The sequence below is a fragment of the Syzygium oleosum genome, unplaced genomic scaffold, assembly GCF_021117445.2.
Source record: "Syzygium oleosum isolate NSW1041296 unplaced genomic scaffold, Sole_v2.1 Sole_v2.20, whole genome shotgun sequence".
In the NCBI taxonomy this organism is placed as follows: domain Eukaryota; kingdom Viridiplantae; phylum Streptophyta; class Magnoliopsida; order Myrtales; family Myrtaceae; genus Syzygium; species Syzygium oleosum.
Genome location: NW_026607504.1, coordinates 60,201 through 79,979, shown reverse-complemented (window position 1 = coordinate 79,979; position 19,779 = coordinate 60,201). Strand labels below are relative to the sequence as shown.

Here is a 19,779-nt window from a genome sequence, read left to right as displayed (position 1 = left end):
GAAACAAAAAGGAAGAAATCCTAGCCTCATCTCTCTCTCACCGTGAGAATGTCATGCAACCATGCCTTCAACTCTATCGCAGACTTGCAATTGCCTCGCGCCTCACCTCCGGTCCTCCTTCACATCTCGCATCAGGCTCTCGCCTCGCCTTCAACTTTATTGCTGAGTTGTGGACTTGCAAGTGAAATTTTCTACTTGAGGGTACTCATTCTTTTTGTTGCTGTTGGCAAATTCGATTTCCGACCTAGGGTGCTTCAAATTATGTTGAAGTTTAGTTTGAGATTTGTTAGTTTTTGGCTTGTCGTTGCCTTTTGCTCTTGCTCTAGTTGTGACTCCAGGTAATTCTGCGCTTACTTGAGCCTCTGTTAGTAGATAATTTCAGGGAATATACTTGGTCACCATGTTTGTATTCTGGTTGTGAATCTGTAGGGATTAAGTTCTGGTTCCATGGACTGACCCAGGAACTGGATCGAACTAGCGGTCCGACTCTAGAGTGGATCAATGGAACCAACGAGTGATTTCCGATTCCAATTTTTTCGGAACTGGTCTTTAGTGGGCGGTTCTTAGTTCCAGGGTCACCCCTACCTGTGGCTAGTTATTGGCCACTGCTGAGGCCTAGCAAACGGCGGAGGAAGAAGCAAAAAAAAAAGAAAGCAAAGAAAAAAATTCAGAAAGTGTTTTTAAAAAAATTGTCACCAGCCGAAAGGATTATATTGGTAAATTGTCAATGGTTTAAGACTAAATTAGCATCCATACAATAGGTTGATGACTTTTTTTTGGGAATTTTGAAACAGTGTTTGTGTGACTCGAGTGGGTTGTTGTAATAATGTGTTTTGATTATTTGTTTCTCGCGACGTATACTGTCCAAATTCAAGCCCATCAAGATATTTAATTAGACCTACATTCACTCAAAAACTTATACAAAATAGTTGTAAGCCAACAATGATATTTAATTACTCTACGCCACATAATTTTCCGACGTGGGACTTTTTTAAGACAACTCTTACATGGTAAAAGAGTTGTTTAGTTTGGTTTTTCATTGAGTCGAGAGAGAATGACACAAGAGAGAGAAGGGAGAAGCGGGGAGGTTGACGTGAAAGGTGGAAAGGGACAAGGAGAGCTGAACGCCCCGGCAGATGCCATCAAAGTGATGGGAGATGATCACCATCCTCATGATCCCACAAAATTATGGTGTTAATGGTTCGATTCGAATTTCCTGAAAGCTCGAACCGTTAGGGCATGCGTTTGATATGAACTGAACCACTACAAAAAAACATGGATTTTGCCACGGAAATTTGCGACGGGGAATTTTTTGTCGCTAATTTGCGACGAAATTTTTTTTCCGTCGCATATTAGCGACGAAAATTATTCGTCGCTAATTTGCCACGAAATAAAAATTCGTCGCAAACTTGAGACGGAAAATAAATCCGTCGCAATGTCCGTCGTAAATTTCGTCACAGATTTGCAACCGATTTTGCGACGGATTCCAAAAATTGTATTGCATTTTCTAATCCGTCGCAAATTTGCGACGGATTCCAAAAATTGTATTTGCATTTTCCAATCCGTTGCAAATTTGCGACGGATTCCAAAAATTGTATTGCATTTTCCAATCCATCGCAAATTCGTTTAGCGACGAATTTTGCCAAATTTTTCGTCGCAAAATTCGTCGCTAAAACCTTGTTTTTTTGTAGTGTTCTAAAACTAAACCTAAGTTCTTCTAAATCTAATCACGATGATTACCATGTCTCAATCTCTCGTGATAAGGACAAGGACTACATAAGGAATATACTCCATCACAAGACAAACTAAATATTGCCTAATGAAATCAATCTAATGTAAACTAACAATTATTAATTGAAATTCAAACTAAATTGGATGATTGTCACAAGTTCAAATTCAAAAGAGATTGGACGATTTGCTACACGTCCAATTCTAAGAGAGATTAGATATTACAAATTCAAATTAGATAAGAAGATCTATTATAAATTCAAGATATTAGATAATCTCTTAAAATGTTCTCATCCCAAATAAGCCTTTTTAGATTCGATAGGTGCAAATCTTATCTTCTTTTTTTTCAAGACTTAGATATAGATAACACAGATATCTATTTAGTTGAATATGGCGGTTTCCTCCGCACGTAGCTCTTATGTATGCATAAATATAGGGGTAAATAAATTATAGCAATTTTCAAATAGATCAGAATTGGGTGGATGTATGAAATGTAAAGTCAATGTATCTATATGGGGATATCTATAGGAGATCATATAAAGAGATATTCTTATTTAGACCTAACTAATTTGATCTAACCAATTAGATGATTTACTCCTAAAGGGTTACATCCGAATGATGAGTGAATAGAGGGCATACATTCTATTAGAGAAATATTTAGAAGATTCCCTATATTTCCTTTAATTGATTGTAATTGATATTTTCCCTTTTAGATAGTTATCCTATAAAACCGATAAATAGGTTCGTGTACTCTTCATTTGACAATGATATATATATATATATATATATATATATATATATATATATATATATATATATTGCTCTTAATTTTTTTTATCACATTCTTGACTTGGTATCAGAGCCCTATTGTTATTTGAGAAAGTGTCAATTGAGTCTCTTTATAACAACGACATCCACATCAGTCATGTTTCTCCACAGTGTTCGTAATGCTAGTCACATCGGCCCATTTCGCAACAACCTCCCGTAGTTGTTTGACATTCCTCCGCTGCTCTAATGAAAAAAAAAAAACATCACTAGACTTGCCGCCCTTAGACGTAGATCATGACATTTACTAATTCGTCAAATATGAGTAATGTGTCATTGTATGTAAAAGTGTAGAAGCATATCTACTCAAGGTTCCGACGGAATTAGCAACAGATTCGAAAAATTGGTCGGTATAAACATTTCCGTCGCTAATTCCGTTGCAAATTAGCGACGGATTTGAAAAAATGGGCGCCATGTGCCGCGAAGATCACTTCCGTCGCAAATTAGCGACGGAAAAATAAATCCGTTGCAAATTAGCTACGGAAAATAAATCCATCGCAAATTTGCGACGGATTTGGAAAAAGCCCTTTATTTTTGGAATCCGTTGCAAAACCTCGCGCGCACGTCCTCTGCTCCAACCTTCTCAGCTCCTTCTTCATCGCAAATTAGCTACTGAAAATAAATCCATCGCAAATTTGCGACGGATTTGGAAAAAGCCCTTTATTTTTGGAATCCATCGCCTCTCCTTGCGCGCACGTCCTCTGCTCCGACCTTCTCAGCTCCTTCTCCCTCTTCTTCCTCTTCCTCTTCTCTCTCTCTCTCTTTCTTGATCTCTGCAGCCTGGCGATCTCTCCTCAGACCCAACGAGGAATCGCCGCGATCTGTCCCCCTCTCCGCTGCTCCAGCTCAGGTAAGATCCTCGCATTCCCCCCTCTTCGCTCCATCATCGGCCATCAAGGTGCAGCTCCACGTGTCTCCCTTTGTTTCTTTTAGCTGTTCTTTGTCTTTGGGCTTCCGGAGGTTGCATTTTGACTTTCTGCTGTTTCGATGCCCGCGTGCTTTTGGAGTTTTGGGTCTGTTCGTTTGCTTCTTCTTGTTGTGAAATTTCGGAACTTGGGGAGGTTCGAGCTGATGGGTGTGTTGTTTTTTTCCCCTCCATCGACTGTCTCGTGCAGGTCCTGTCATGAGCTGATCGCGTCTCGCTGTTGGGTCGTTCTTCCGGCGGAGGATTTTTGCGGGATCTCGAAGCGGAGTGAAGTAAAGTTGTTCCGAAGTTTAAGCTGAATCTCGTGCCTTTTTTGGGGGTCGATGAGGAATACCGCGGCGACCGGCGCTGGGGCGGCCCTGGTGTTTCTGTGCTTGTCCGCGTCATTGGCGGTGGCGGTGGTTTTGGGGGCGAACTATGTGCCCACCGATAAGATCCTGCTGAATTGCGGGGCGGATCCGCAGACCACCGATACCGATGGCCGGGTGTGGACCTCGGACATCGGTTCCAAGTTCCCGTCTTCCACCGCGAACTCGATCACGGCTGCGGCCGCCACGCAGGACCCCTCGGTGCCCCAAGTCCCGTGCATGACCGCGAGGATCTTCCCGTCTAATTTTACTTACAGTTTTCCCGTGGCATTCGGTCGGAAGTTCGTCCGGTTGTACTTTTATCCCTCTTCGTACAATTCGTATAACGCGTCCAATGCCATATTCTCTGTTTCTACTAGGGATTATACTCTTCTGAAGAACTTCAGTGTGGCCCAAACGACGAAGGCTTTGAACTTTGCATATGTTTTGAAGGAGTACTCGGTCAATGTTGAGGGGCAGACGCTGGACCAGTTGGTCGCAAATTAATGACCAAAAAAAAAATTCATCAAAAATTAGCGACGAATTTTGCCACGAATATATTTCGTCGCAATTTTTAGACCAAAACAAAAACATTTCGTTGCAATTTAGAGACCAAAAAAAAATTTCGTGGCACATTAGAGACGAATTTTGCGACGAATACAGTTCGTGGCTAATTTACGACGAATTTTGCCACGAATAATTAGCGACGAATTTTGCGACGGACAATTAGCGACGAATACAGTTCGTGGTTAATTTGCGACGAATTTTTTGCGATGAATTTTGCGACGAATTGTTTTTGTCGCAAATTAGCGACGAAAATTGATATTTTGCGACGCCGAATTAGCGACGGATTTTTTTCCATAGCAAAATTCGTCGCAAATTCGTTTAGCAACGAATTTTGCGACGGACAATTAGCGACGAATTTTGCGATGAATACAGTTCGTGGCTAATTTGCGACGAATAAAGTTCGTGGCTAATTTGCGACAAATTTTTTTTCGTCGCAAATTAACGACGAAAATTGATATTTTCCGTCGCTAAATTTTGCGACGCCGAATTAGCGACGGATTTTTTTCCGTCGCAAATTCGTTTAGCGACGAATTTTGCCAAATTTTTCGTCGCAAAATTTGTCGCTAAAACCTTGTTTTTTTGTAGTGAACCAAATATAACCCCAACAGAAAACTCAGTTCGGTTCGGTTAGGTCGGGTCAAGTTTGTGGCCCTCGAAACTGGAGTATGGGAAATTGAGGCCTCTCCATGTCCAGCATCAGATTTATGCCGTCCTCAGTTTCTCTTACGCCTCCCCCAAATCGAAACACCCAAAGGAGTCATACCATCGTCCATGGTTCAGAGTTAATCGCAAGCCTTGTTCGGATGCTCCGTGACTGGCAAGCCCTAACTGTCTTCTCCCTCTGCTCGATAGAAGGGCCAAAGAAGCCTCGGTTTAGTCTTGGCTCTGCTCGATGAGCGAGTGAGCATTCAAATGTCTTGCTCCACGGTTGTCTGTTGCCGACCTTCTACCATTTTGTGCTTGGCCATGTAAATCTAACGATGGATTTTGGGGAAAATTACCAAAAAAATCCTAAATCTATTACACTTGTGTCAATAATCTTAAGTATTTTAATTGTGCCAATTGAGTCATAAACCTTTTCATATTTTGCAAATTGAGTCCATCCGGCCAATTTTAGCCGAAAATTTCTAACGTGGACGAGGGTCGTCCTATGTGACATGGATAATTTTTACAATTTTTTTTAAAAATTCTAATTTTTAATAATTATTTATTTTCTTTTTCTTTTTCCTTCTCCCTTTGCCCGTTGCCATGACCGGTGAGGCTCCACCTCGCCTAATCCCCTCGCCTCTAGCAGGTTGCCGGCCATGGTGACTGACAAAGGAAGAAGGAAAAATAAAAAAAATAAAAAAAAAAGAGAAAAGAATAAAAAAATTAATTTTTTTTTAAAATTGCAAAAACTGTCCACGTTAGCGCCGATCGTGCCACATAGGACGGCCAACGTCCGCGTCAATATTTTTTGGTCAAAATTGGCTGAATGGTCTCAATTGGCAAAATGGGAAACGATTTATGACTCAATTTGCACAATGAAATGTTTAAGACTGAATTGGTACAAGTACAATAGGTTTAGGACTTTTTTGGTTATTTATCAGTGGATTTTGCGCCGCTTGATTGTGTAGCTCCTTTGCGTCGCCTATGGCTCGTGGGATTTGATTAGGCGTTTCTCTTTTCTCGATTGTTTTCTTAGAAACCAGGTCACCTCTCAATCGCTCTCTAGCCATTCTGCCATCATTTTTTACAAGCATGCAGCACTTAATGACATTAACAGCAGCAACCAACCCATGTACATTACTACCATAACCAATAGTACCGGTCATAATCTGCATTGCCTTCTGAACATTTGTGTCGGGTGTAACTGTGATCAGTCTATAGCTTCGCATTCAGCAGTAGTAATCTTAACCTGCAGCATGAGCTCTTACAAGAGAGAGGCTGTAATTACCTCCTCAGTCATGATGTCTCCAACCTTGGTCTGATTTTGATGATCTTCCCTGTACAATGATCTTCCTGAGGTAATCTGGAAAAAGACGAGTGAAATAGCAAAAAAGTTGCACAGGTATGGAGCCCTGAATTGATTGGAATATAAGGATGCCGTGTCTTACCACCAAGGCACAGTACAGATGACGACACATGAAATAGCATAGGAAGAAGTTACTCATTGTAAAAGCTTTCTCAGCAAAATCCCCTGCAAGTCTTCAATGGGGGAATCACACCTAGCTATTTCGTTTGGATCACACAACTATACTAAACCGTGCAACTTCAGAACGTATCACACAAGACCTAACTAATCACTCTCAAATTGGCAAGAATAACAGCCACTTTATTGAGGACACACACATGACCAATATGTTGGGGACGGATTTAGGGATAAAAGCAATGTTTAATCGCAACTTTTCATAAATTTCAATTTTTTTTGCAAAAATAAAAGTTTCTTTAGACAAGTCAAGCCCAAGATGCCCTAAGTGCCCAGTCAAGATTAAATATAGTAAGGCATATCCAATGCGCAATGTCCACACTTGTGAGCTCATGCCTTCATACAACACTTATGTAGGTGCTCTCATATTTAAACCAAATTGTTTCCTTCTATTTTTTCTAAGTACTACTCTTTTTCACATTCACGCTACAATCTCTCTTAACACTATAATGTTTGCGAAACAGGAAATATCTTTGCCACTAAAATGTTTGTGGCGAAAGCAAACGAGAAAACCAGATGTGACGATACAAATAGCGGTTGTGTATGTTGTCGATGTGGCTGTTCTTCAGATGCAGTGCAGAGGCGGCACCTACATGACTACACCACATCGGTGGAACACTCGAACATTAGGAAAATTGACAAATTAGTTGTACTCATATATAGATTTTATAGCTTCTTTTTTTACTGCTGTTAATGACATACATATAATTTCAATCATAACTACGTATGCCTTAGACTTTTGCTCTATATTGGGGCAATATTTTTTGTAGTTGTAATCCTAAAACTTGTAACTCTGTTACTGATAATGATAGTGAATAGATTGCCTATTGTTGTATCATGGTTTTACCCTTTCTGATTTTGAAAAGGATTTTCCACTTAAAAAAATATGTTCATCTTCTTCTCTATTTTTTCTCTACAATGATTCGTGTTCCTAACAACTGGAGTTAGAGCCTGGTCCAGTGAAATAGTGGGAACGACGAAGGGAAGGTGAAGATCAACTGGTTTGACGGCAAGGACTTTGGTTTATGGAGGATTCAGATCGACGATTTGCTGTATTAGAAGAACCTGCATCAGGCTGTCTTAGGAGATAAACTAGATTCGATCAAACAAGAAGACTGAGAATTGTTAGATCGGTAAGCTCTGAGTGTGATTCGTCTCACGTTGGTGCCGAACGTTGCCTTCAACATCACCAACAAGAAGACAAAAGCAAACTTGATGAGGGCTATGTCAAACATGTACGAGAAGCCATTTGCATCAAACAAGGTATATCAAATGCGTTGTCTTTTTAATCTGAAGATGGACGAATTTGCTTTTGTGACAAATCACATCAATGAATTAAACGTAATCACGACTCAATTGAGTTTAGTGGAAATCAAAATCAATGATGAGGTAAAAGCTCTAATTTTGTAATCTTCTCTACCTAAAAGTTGGAGTGCAACTATGAGTACAATAAGCAGTTTGTCTTGTTAGAAAAAGATAGAGTTTCAAGAAATCTGAGATTTGATTCTTAGCATGGATATTCGTAGAAGAGAGTTATGTGAATCTTCGGGTGTTGCCTTGGATACTAAAGCAATCAACGAGGGTGGAACCAGTACCATGGTAGATCGAAGTCCAAAGGGAGAAGCAAACCAAGACCTTGCGGTGAAATAATTTGCTAGAATTGTGAAAAGAAAGCAAATATAGGATGAGATTGTAGAGCCGAAAAGAAGAAAACTCAGGATCGAGATCGAAATTAAAAAAAAATGAGGAGTTTGTGAATGCTACTCTTGAATAGACGATTGACAACGATGCCTTAATTTTGAGCATTGACAGTCTAATTGAGTCTTGAATTCTATACTCAGGTGTGTCGTTCACTATACTTCGTGCATAGAATTAATGCACAATTTTGTTCCTGGAATGTTTGGAAATGTTCTTCTTGCTGATGATGAACCTTTGGATATTATGGGGAAGGGTGATGTTCACATAAAGATTACTAAAGGGTATCAATAGAAGTGGCAAGATGTCAGATTTGTTCCTGGCTTTAAGAGAAATCTAACCTCCATCGGTCAATTAGACAACACCGGATACATAACTATTTTTAGAGACAGCTCGTTGTTGACTCCTAAATTTTGATTAGCCATTTAGTGATTAATTGCATAGAAAATTAGGGATTAAATTTTAACCCCTAAAAAAAATAATATTAAAATTGCATAGCGTATAGTTTAGGTTCATATAGATTAACTGCATTCCACATCGAACCGGCGGTGGCAAGTGAACTGAAAATCCATCGCGCAAACCGAGCTCGAGCACTGAACGAAACTCGGCTCACTCGGAAGACGGGGGCCGAAAATCACAAGTCTAAAAGGCCTTGGTTGCTTTAATTTGAGCTTAAATTAGCCCATTAAGCTTAATTAAAGAAAAGCCCAAATTAATTCAGTCAATTTGGAATTAAATAAAAATTAAAGGATAAAGCCTAAGCCTAAGCCAAAGCCCATTAGGACTAGAAAACCCGGTCAATTAACCTAGGGTTGCAATATAAATATGTGATTATACCCTTCAATGAGGGGGCTCTCATAATTCCCGGAGCAGAATTTTCAGAGAGAACGAGAAACACACGTGAGCGAGAGTAAGAGTAAGAGAGAGAGTCTGTCGCCAACACGCACGGCCACCCGAACTGCGGACCCCCTGCTCGCGCCGCTGCTGTTCTTCCCCAAAGCCTACCATCGAGCCCAGGCTTTCGACGAGTTCCCGCTGCGCATGATCTCCTCTGTCCAGTTCGGGCGGAGCCTTATTAACTCGGGTTTTGCATACGGTCCCGGCAAGTTCTTGGCAAGATCCACGAAGAGACGACTGACAATTTTGAGGACATCCACGATTGAGAAAAAAGGATTCGTGGACATTGCCATCTCATCCACGTGGGAGCTCATTGGACTTTTCACGCCTCCACTTCCACAATGCATGAAATATTACAGGAGAGAATGCTGAGAGGGCACCAGTGAAATCTGAGCCTTCAAAAGCCAAGTCTTCTCTGCCACGATCTTCACGTCCAGGATTAGAACTCCACTGTCCATCACCAATCCGAGAAGTCGCCTGTGATCTCCCCTTCTTGCCGCTCATCACTGAACGTCTCATCCTTCGCCGCGAGCCACCCCGATGACGTTGCCATCCGCTGAGCCCGACGTTGCCGTCGAGCCGAGCCCGACACGCCTGTTGCCTGTCGAACCGAGCCTGCCGAGCCGCTGTTGCTGTTCTGCTTGTGAGCTGCCCTACCGTGCCGAGCACCACCGTGAGCCGCCCTATCGTGCCGAGCACCACCGCGAGCGCCATCGTCGTCGCCGCCGCCGCCGGCCCACTCGCCGTCGGTCATCCTAATCCGATCCCGATCCCTTGCAAATTCGAATTTGGGAATTATCCGCCAATTAGGTAAGATTATCTGAATATTTCTTTTAAATATTTAATTTCCTAGTTTTCGGATAATTTAGATATTTCGTGAAAATTTTGGTGGATAACTAGATATCTTAGGATAAGTTTGTGATATCCGCAATATTCAAAAGATACCAATTTGGCAACGTATCTGGACGTCTATCCGACCTTATCCCTAAGGTACGATACGCGGCGATACGGAAAATCGTTATCTTATCCATAATCACTTGGATATGATAATAGATTTTATTTGCTTTCCAAATTTGAACAATCAGCTTTCCGTTGATATCTATAGCCCTATAGGTATGACCGTTAGTTTGATTTCTTTGCCTAATTTGAATCTGATAAGAAGAATCTTGCGGATTGCGTGGATTGTTTGAACGTGGTTGTTATCTTCGTTTAATTGTTTTCCTTTTAAATAAAGAAAATCAAAAAAATAGGTTGGTTAGGATTTAAATTAGAAATTTTGCATGCTTAGGGAATCTTAAATATAACCAAAAGAATAAGATAATTATTTGATTTAAATTGGGATTTAGGGTAGCATATTTCCTAGTTTAAATTAGAGATTGTTTTAATCTTAGTGGATTATTTAGGATATTTGATAATTTCGAATTTTAATAAAAATCTCAAAAAAAGAATCACTTTAGGATAGATCAAATCATTTTCTCTAGGATAGATTGCATGTTAATTTGAGTAATTTTTTAATTCCGAATTTCATTTGAAAATACCAAAAATAAATCATTTGTCTGTCATTAGAATTAGGTCACGTCGTCGCATGACATATAGTTTGCATGTTAGGCTGCATTAATCGCATGTTAATTTTTGCACGTCATTACATATAGGTTAGTTTTCATTTAAATAAGTGAAAATCCTAAAAAATATTGAGTGAACTGCTTGTTAATTAGAAATCATATTAGGATTGTTGATGTGATTTTCTAGTTAACAATGCAGATGCTTACGTTGCTTCGAGGTAAGTAATTCTCCCAATCTTGCAATTTATTTAATGTTTTGATTATTGGGTGTTACTTTGGTGGTTTGCGCACCCGCATGATCATCTCACATGCTAGTGACTAAGTTAAAATGGATCCAGACTGCATGCATAAGCATTTTTTGAAAAGAAAAGGTACCGAAAGGGCGTTAGACTAGATCTAGCGTAACCAAGTCCCCGAGCTTAGAATCTCTGGTTCGTAGGAATAAAACATATCTCCTTATGTTTTATTTAGGTTTCTAATCGACCTACCATAAATAGATTAGTGGCGACTCCAAGCATAAAAACTTTTGCATGTTAAAAACTTAAACCCTAAGTTGCGAATTGGTAGGGCTTAGGAGGGCCCGAGTTAAGCTTAGTCTTAAAAATCCATTAGCTTGAGAAATTTTAGGTCGCGATAGCTTGGCGACTCCGCTGGGGACTTGAGTTAAAACTCTTAGTGGACTTAGGCCAGTTTTTCTTTTCAAAAAATATTTTTTGCTTGGCAGCGAGGATCCCAGGTACGTCCCTAATATTTTAGGTGTTAAATGTTTTTGCAGAATGGGAGGTATAAGGGGAGGCGTGATTGTTAACCCTTGTTTTGCAGGGAGGTGTTTGGATGTATGGTTTATTTTATGCACGAAGCGCTGTATGATATAACTTGCTGTGCATGCCTTGCATTTACACTACACCGCACACACTACCCGCTGCCGAACCTGGGCGGCACAGGTTTAGGATGGTACTGAGACAGCGGACACCCCGACCACACCCACGTGGTACGGTGTCATTGAGTTCCCACCACGGTTGCACCCTTTGCAACCCTGGTCGGCTCCTTGACTGAGCCAGAGTCAGGGGAACCCCGGCCTAACCACCGCCATAACTGGTTTAGCTCGGTAATCCTCGCGTCTCCACTTTGCAAGCCAGAGTCTAGATAGAAATCGAACCTCACGTTTCATGCGCGTGTCTATATGGTTGCCATGGTCCTACTAGGTGAAGTAAGTCTTCTGAACTCTCCTTTTTGCAATTAACTTAGTTATTACAATTTTCGGGTCGGTCTATGATAGGTCTAGGTTGGTTTTAAATTTGAAAGTAATAATCATTGAGTCTTTTTTATAAAAAAAAAAAAGAAAAGAAAGAAAGTTCTTTTAGAGAATTTATTTTCAATCTATGTCTTTATTTTCCTAGATGTGTCATAGGTAATTATTTTCCTAAGAAGTTTGCCGTCGTCTTTCTTTTACAAAAAAAAAAACGGCTTTAGAGAATTTGTTTTCAGTTCATAGTTTCTAAGGAGTCTCAATTTTTGTTTTTCATAGTTTTATGATTAGGGATTTTGGTGCTTCTATTTCCTAGGTTGTGTCTAGGGCGTTATTTACATTTCTTTGCCTTGATCACTTTTCATAAAGTCTCGTCCATATATGAATATTTTCATGAATATACAAAAAAAGACTAGAAGCGTGTCATGGACCAATCTTGTCTTTGACCATGTGCTTATTTGGTTCATTTCTTTTACATCAGGTAATTACGGACCGATCACGATCGCCTATTCGTACACGGTCGAGAACTAGAATGGCCGATCAAACTGACTTACGAGATCGTGTCGTTGGCATTGAAGACCAAATGAAGCAATTCCTCGCCGCAATGCAACAGATGTCCTCCGAGATTAAAGCCCTTCGACTGACTCCCATTCCTGCATCCCCTGAGGCATCAACCCTAAAGCAGAAAAGTGGAAAGAATGCCGATAGTGAGGAAGATGACGATCTTCTTGATTTAGTAGATGACCTCGTCCAGATTATCGTCAACAAGGACAAACCTGATAAACGGGTCAACAAACTTGAAGAGAGAGTGAAGCTGCTGGAAGGTTCACAGGATTCACCTTCGATCGACCTGTCTCTGTACACACAGATCAAAATTCCAAAAAAGTTATACAATGGCACCTCCTGCCCAAAAGCCCATCTGCAGCTATACCATGTACAGATGACCCCGTATGTTGATAATGAACTCCTGATGATCCATGCATTTCAAGCAAGTTTGACGGGTCCCGCCTTGAACTGGTATCTCATGAAGAAGATAAATAGCCTCAAAATCTGGAAGGAAGTTAGTGAAGCATTTCTAAAGCAGTACAGGTTCATAACGGACATCATTCCCACCTGCGAAGACCTCGAGCATGCTCAGATGAAAAAGACTGAGTCATTCAAAGATTATGCTATCAGATGGAGAAATATAGCCGCTCAGGTTGTCCCAGAACCCATAGACAGTGAATTGAAGAGGATGTTCATTAAAACTCTCCCGTTCGAGTACCGTAATCGGATGGTAGCCATTCCGGCTGAGAGCTTCAATCAACTCATCCCTAGAGGTGAACAGATTGAGATGGGGCTGAGAGACGGGTGGTTCGTAGATATTGTCCCTGACGGATGGGGAGGTATGGATGATCCGACACCTCCAGTGACAGAAAACCCTGATGATGCGATGGAAGGAATCACTACCCTGTTCGATGATTTCTTTATTGGAGCTATCGAGGAAGGACCGTTGGATGGAATGGGCACTAGCCCACAAGAGTAACATCTTTACCTTTTTCCGCACACTCCCCTGCGCAGGAATTTTTACTGCTTTCTAGGACTTGCCCCGTCTCGGGAGCTGCTTTTTAGGATTTTTCATTTCTAGGACTCATCGTTGCAATTTCCATTCAATAAATGTAATTCATTTGGTGATAATCAATGAAATTACAAATTATTTTCATTTTTGAGGGCATGTTGAGGTACATCAAATCAGTCCGGTGATGATATCCAACCAATAAAAGAAAAATATAGTCCAAGGAGAATTCTGAGACTTGGGCTTCTTCATGCTCCCTCGTGTTAAAACCTTTTTGAAAAGAATTTCAGAAAAAATCACAAAAAAATTTTAAAAAAAATTTAGAAAAAAAAAGAGAAAAATTTAGAAAAAATGCAATGTTTAGCCCTGTTTGTCCTTCTGAATCCCTTACTTTATGTTTCAGAGGCAATCTTGTGACACGTGAGGGTATGAGAACGGTCCAATATGATAAATTATGTGCCGCCGAGCCTGATCTCGATGACACCGACGATCTTGAGGGTCCCTCGGAAATGCTGCATGGCCTAGAATGACATGAAAGCTCCAAAGTTCTCACGTCAGACCAAACTGTCACTATTAACTTGGGTGATGCGGAGGAAACCAGAGAAGTGAAGAGAGGGGCAAATCACCCTAAGAGTGAGACGAAACGCCCGACCCAGTTGCCACATGAGTAGGTAATTCTTTCAACCAAAAAGTGCGTCAAAGACACTTCGATGTAAATGATCTAGTCCTAAGGAAGGTACTGCCAGTCTTTCGTGTTCCTGGGGGTAAATTTGCCCCAAACTACATCGGCCCATATGTGGTCAAAAAGGTGCTTCCTGGAGGTGCCCTGGTTCTCGCAGAAGTGGATGGTCGTGAGTTTTCCACGCCTGTTAATTCTGATGCTGTGAAGATGTATTATCCCTGATAAGATCTAACATTTTTGCGGCAAAAGTTTTCAAGTGTTTGGTTTTATACTCTGAGTCACAAACATTTCACTTATGAATAAATGGTTTCAATCAATTTAAAGATAAGATGTGTGCATTGGCTTTAAATTCTGCATGGTTATTTTGCCGGTCTGCATCATCGATTTCAAAAGGGGAATCTATTTGGACAATCTGATAACTCATGTGGAATGAATTGAATGTGTTGAATGAGGTACATCGGGATGATGAAAGGCAAGCCCTATCCTATATATAGTCCCATGCACTAATCCCCAGTGAGTTGAGTGGAAAAATTCCATGTTTGCAAGGTAAAGGGGTATCTCGCAAAAGGTACGGCAACCGAAGTGACGAAAGGCGGTTCATTTCTCTATCCCAAACACCACAGGTTATCCATTGTTTCACCACTTTGAGCCTAAACGCTTGGAGAAATCCTTTCAAATTACCCCTATCAAGAACCACCCCACATCGGGGCAAACTGGAGGTAAGTCAGCATTATAAGGTGAAAAATGAATAGAGATTGTCTTGCTCTCACTTGCATCAATCTTCGAGTGTTGCTATTTCAGATGAATTCACACGAAGTTCAAATGCCTTAAGATGACGAAGAGCATTTCTTTATCTATCCTATACACACTTTATCCTTTGCTAAGCCCAATTGAGCCTGCAAATTCGTTTCTTAAACCCAATTGGTGATCATCCCCCACACTGGGGTAAGGTAAAAGCCATCACTGTCTAAGCAGCATATCCAGAGCGCCGATAAAAGACAGAAATCCTTGAAAGTCCAAATGGCGAGTCATTCAGTCAGAGTATAGTTGGCCAATGTTTACATTGTAAACAACGTATGTCAAGTGTAAAAAAAAAAGGAGCAAGAAAAAGCAGTGTGCATGATAAAAGCAAGGCCAATGCCCGTGAAAAGAAAAAGAAAAGAAGAAGAAGAGAATGAAAGAAAAAAATGAAGAAAAAGGAGAGAACTTCGGAGTAGAAAATGTTGAGATGTGTCAAAGTCATCCACAGTCTTAAGGAGTCAAGTGATAAGCTCTCGAGGCCAATGGAGCATCTACCGAGAAGACAATCCCTGGCGAAAAAGAGGACCGGTGATAATGCCTAGATGATCACCAACTCTCACCCCTATTTATACACATTTTTTAGCCTTATGATCCATTCATTTCTCAACCCATGAGCCTAGCCTATATTACGTCCCTTACAAAGTCTCTTCAGATTATGGTACTTGAACTAACGTAGGATTTGGATGTTTATAAGCTTAACTCGAAGAAGTACGAGCAAGTCCATTTCTATCTCATTTTGCAGGGTTCTTGACTTGTAAACCCGGAGAAGATTGCGGAGTATTTTCTTTCAATAGCCTTGACTCAAAGAGTCCCCTTTTGCTAAGCCATTGACCAAGCCCACGTTACGGTCCTAGCAAAGACCTCTCGGATTGGTAAGGTTGTACCGCTTGCGAGAATACTCGGACCCTTGTCGACATGATGATGGTGAGATAGAGTGATTTTCATAAATTAGCCACTTTTCGATGAGAGTGAGTGAAAGCCCTTTCAGACCGGAAGTCCCTCATTTGACATTTTCAAGACACCCACTTGTGAGTTCGGATTGTCTTATCATGATTTTCCCCAGTGAAGTTTTGTAATGCCGATTCGATAAAATCGTCATGCATGAAAACCAGTCAAATTTATAATGCATGAATATATGCGTCCTTGATTGCCAATGAATGCATATTACTTGTAGTCTATAACCGTGTCTAGCAGGAGACACGCACTTAAGAGTCAGAGATATCACCAGGTAAGTATGTCTCTACCCCTTCAGGTGCCTATGTTTATCTAGGTATTCATTAACTTGTTCGAGTAATCGACAGGCCTCCAATTTTTAATCAGTTGTGTTGCAGTCGTTCGACGTCTTTGACAACGTCCAAATGTCTATTGATCAAGCCTTTTCAAGTACCTCTGATGATATCCAGGTAATTTGTTAAGCAACCCCTGAGCATTCAGGCTAGCCCCTGGTTCACCGAATTGTTAAGTGTCCATGACGATATCCAGGTATTTATCAATCAAGTCCTTTCAAATATCTTAGATGATAACTAGATATTTTGTTAGGCACACTTTTCATACAATCTCAGAAGATATTCCCCCGTAACACACCTATGAGGAAGGTATAGGTGCAACGGCCAAATCTTTATGAGTACTTATGAAGAAGGTATAGGTATTTCATAAAGATCGGAATATTCTCCTAATCTCAGAAGATTCCCTCGTGACACGCCTATGAGGAAGGTATAGGCGCAGCGGCCAAATCTTTACAAGTGCCTATGGCGATGTATAGGTATCTCGTAAAGGTCGGAATATTCTCCCAATCTCAGAAGATTCCCCTGTGACACGCCTATGAGAAAGGAATAGGCGTAGCGGCCAAATCTTTACAAGTGCCTATGGCGATGTATAGGTATCTCGTAAAGGTCGGAATATTCTCCCAATCTCATAAGATTCCCCTGTGACACGCCTATGAGGAAGGTATAGGCGCAGCGGCCAAATCTTTACAAGTGCCTATGGCGATGTATAGGTATCTCGTAAAGGTCGGAATGTTCTCTCAATCCCAGATGTTCCCCCGCGGCTCACCTATGAGGAAGGTATAGGTGAAGCGGCCAAATCTTTACGAATACCTATGGCGATGTATAGGTATCTCGTAAAGGTCGGAATATACTCCTGATCTCATAAAGTTCCCCCGTGTCGCACCTACGATGATAATTAGGTGCAGCGGCCAAATCTTTACGAATACCTATGGCGATGTTTAGGTAGTTTGTAAAGGTCGGAACATTTTTCATTTTGCTAAATCTTTCTCTCGAGAACCCCAGATGATAACTGGATACATCGAGCTTTCTTTGCGTGTCTTGACTGAATTGCAGGTCACCGGAGTTCATCAGCGTTCATCAGGCAATACCTTTGGGATAGAGTCCAAACATTTGCCAAACAATCTCAAGGATCATGGCAATGCCTCAAATTACTTCACCATTCAAGTTAGGTCAGTAACTCCAGGTATGTTTTCTATTTTACGCCAGCATCCATCATGACATATTGCATTCCAAAATGGGATTAATACTCCCACAAAAAATAACATTCATTGCATGGTTAAAATTTAGGTATCATTTAGTCTTTGAATGCAACCTCTGCGAGCTCACCTTCAAAGAGGGGCAACTGTTGACACCTAAATTTTGATTAGCCATTTAGTGATTAATTGCATAGAAAATTAGGGATTAAATTTTAACCCCTAAAAAAATAATATTAAAATTGCATAGCGTATAGTTTAGGTTCATATAGATTAACTGCATTCCACATCGAACTGGCGGTGGCAAGTGAACTGAAAATCCATCGCGCAAACCGAGCTCGAGCACTGAACGAAACTCGGCCCACTCGGAAGACGGGGGCCGAAAATCACAAGTCTAAAAGGCCTTGGTTGTCTTAATTTGAGCTTAAATCAGCCCATTAAGCTTAATTAAAGAAAAGCCCAAATTAATTCAGTCAATTTGGAATTAAATAAAAATTAAAGGATAAAGCCTAAGCCAAAGCCCATTAAGACTAGAAAACCCGGTCAATTAACCTAGGGTTGCAATATAAATATGTGATTATACCCTTCAATGAGGGGGCTCTCATAATTCCCGGAGCAGAAATTTCAGAGAGAACGAGAAACACACGTGAGCGAGAGCAAGAGTAAGAGAGAGAGTCTGTCACCTACACGCACGGCCACCCGAACTGCGGACCCCCTGCTCGCGCCGCTGCTGTTCTTACCCAAAGCCTACCATCGAGCCCAGGCTTTTCGACGAGTTCCCGCTGCGCATGATCTCCTCTGTCCAGTTCAGGCGGAGCCTTATCAACTCGGGTTTTGCATACGGTCCCGACAAGTTCCTGGCAAGATCCACGAAGAGACGACTGACAATTTTGGGGACATCCACGATTGAGAAAAAAGGATTCGTGGACATTGCCATCTCATCCACGTGGGAGCTCACTGGACTTTTCACGCCTCCACTTCCACAATTCATGAAATATTACAGGAGAGAATGCTGAGAGGGCACCAGTGAAATCTGAGCCTTCAAAAGCCAAGTCTTCTCTGCCACGATCTTCACGTCTAGGATTAGAACTCCACTGTCCATCACCAATCTGAGAAGTCGCCTGTGATCTCCCCTTCTTGCCGCTCATCACTGAACGTCTCATCCTTCGCTGCGAGCCACCCTAATGACGTTGCCGTCCGCTGAGCCCGACGTTGCCATCGAGCCGAGCCCGACACGCCTACTGCCTGTCGAACCGAGCCTGCCGAGCCGCTGTTGCTGTTCTGCCCGTGAGCCGCCCTACCGTGCCGAGCACCACCGTGAGCCGCCCTATCGTGCCGAGCACCACCGCGAGCGCCATCGTCGTCGCCGCCGCCGCCGCCGGCCCACTCGCCGTCGGTCATCCCGACCCGATCCCGATCCCTTGCAAATTCGAATTTGGGAATTATCCGCCAATTAGGTAAGATTATCTGAATATTTCTTTTAAATATTTAATTTCCTAGTTTTCGGATAATTTAGATATTTCGTGAATATTTTGGTGGATAGCTAGATATCTTAGGATAAGTTTGTGATATCCGCAATATTCAAAAGATACCAATTTGGCAACGTATCTGGACATCTATCCGACCTTATCCCTAAGGTACGATACGCAGCGATACGGAAAATCTTTATCTTATCCATAATCACTTGGATATGATAATAGATTTTATTTGCTTTCCAAATTTGAACAATTAGCTTTCCGTTGATATCTATAACCCTATAGATATGACCGTTAGTTTGATTTCTTTGCCTAATTTGAATCTGATAAGAAGAATCTTGCGGATTGCGTGGATTGTTTGAACGTGGTTGTTATCTTCGTTTAATTGTTTTCCTTTTAAATAAAGAAAATCAAAAAAATATGTTAGTTAGGATTTAAATTAGAAATTTTGCATGCTTAGGGAATCTTAAATATATCCAAAAGAATAAGATAATTATTTGATTTAAATTGGGATTTAGGGTAGCATATTTCCTAGTTTAAATTAGAGATTGTTTTAATCTTAGTGGATTATTTAGGATAGATCAAATCATTTTCTCTAGGATAGATTGCATGTTAATTTGAGTAATTTTTTAATTCCGAATTTCATTTGAAAATACCAAAAATAAATCATTTGTCCATCATTAGAATTAGGTCATGTCGTCGCATGACATATAGTTTGCATGTTAGGCTGCATTAATCGCATGTTAATTTTTGCACGTCCTTACATATAGGTTAGTTTTCATTTAAATAAGTGAAAATCCTAAA

The 19,779-nt window shown here is 41.0% G+C and overlaps 2 protein-coding genes across 2 annotated transcripts in view; both read left to right on the top strand.

Moving 5' to 3' along the window:
• Positions 1-1,032: 1,032 nt before the first annotated feature.
• Positions 1,033-19,779, top strand: part of LOC130140616 (uncharacterized) — a 35,696-nt gene continuing 16,949 nt past the window's right edge. The window contains 1 exon segment of the mRNA XM_056320457.1: positions 1,033-1,087. Within this exon segment, the coding sequence (XP_056176432.1) occupies positions 1,055-1,087 (33 nt within the window). The 5' untranslated portion in view covers positions 1,033-1,054.
• On the top strand, positions 3,256-4,340 carry LOC115693552 (receptor-like protein kinase FERONIA). The gene is made up of 2 exons (XM_030620574.2): positions 3,256-3,403; positions 3,669-4,340. Exon 2 carries the CDS (start codon positions 3,802-3,804, stop codon positions 4,330-4,332), a length of 531 nt encoding a protein of 176 aa, XP_030476434.1. The 5' UTR covers positions 3,256-3,403; positions 3,669-3,801; the 3' UTR covers positions 4,333-4,340.

Coding starts and splice junctions, on each gene's coding strand:
- LOC115693552 (XM_030620574.2), top strand. CDS start 3,802: ATGAGGAATACCGCGGCGACCGGCGCTGGGGCGGCCCTGGTGTTTCTG.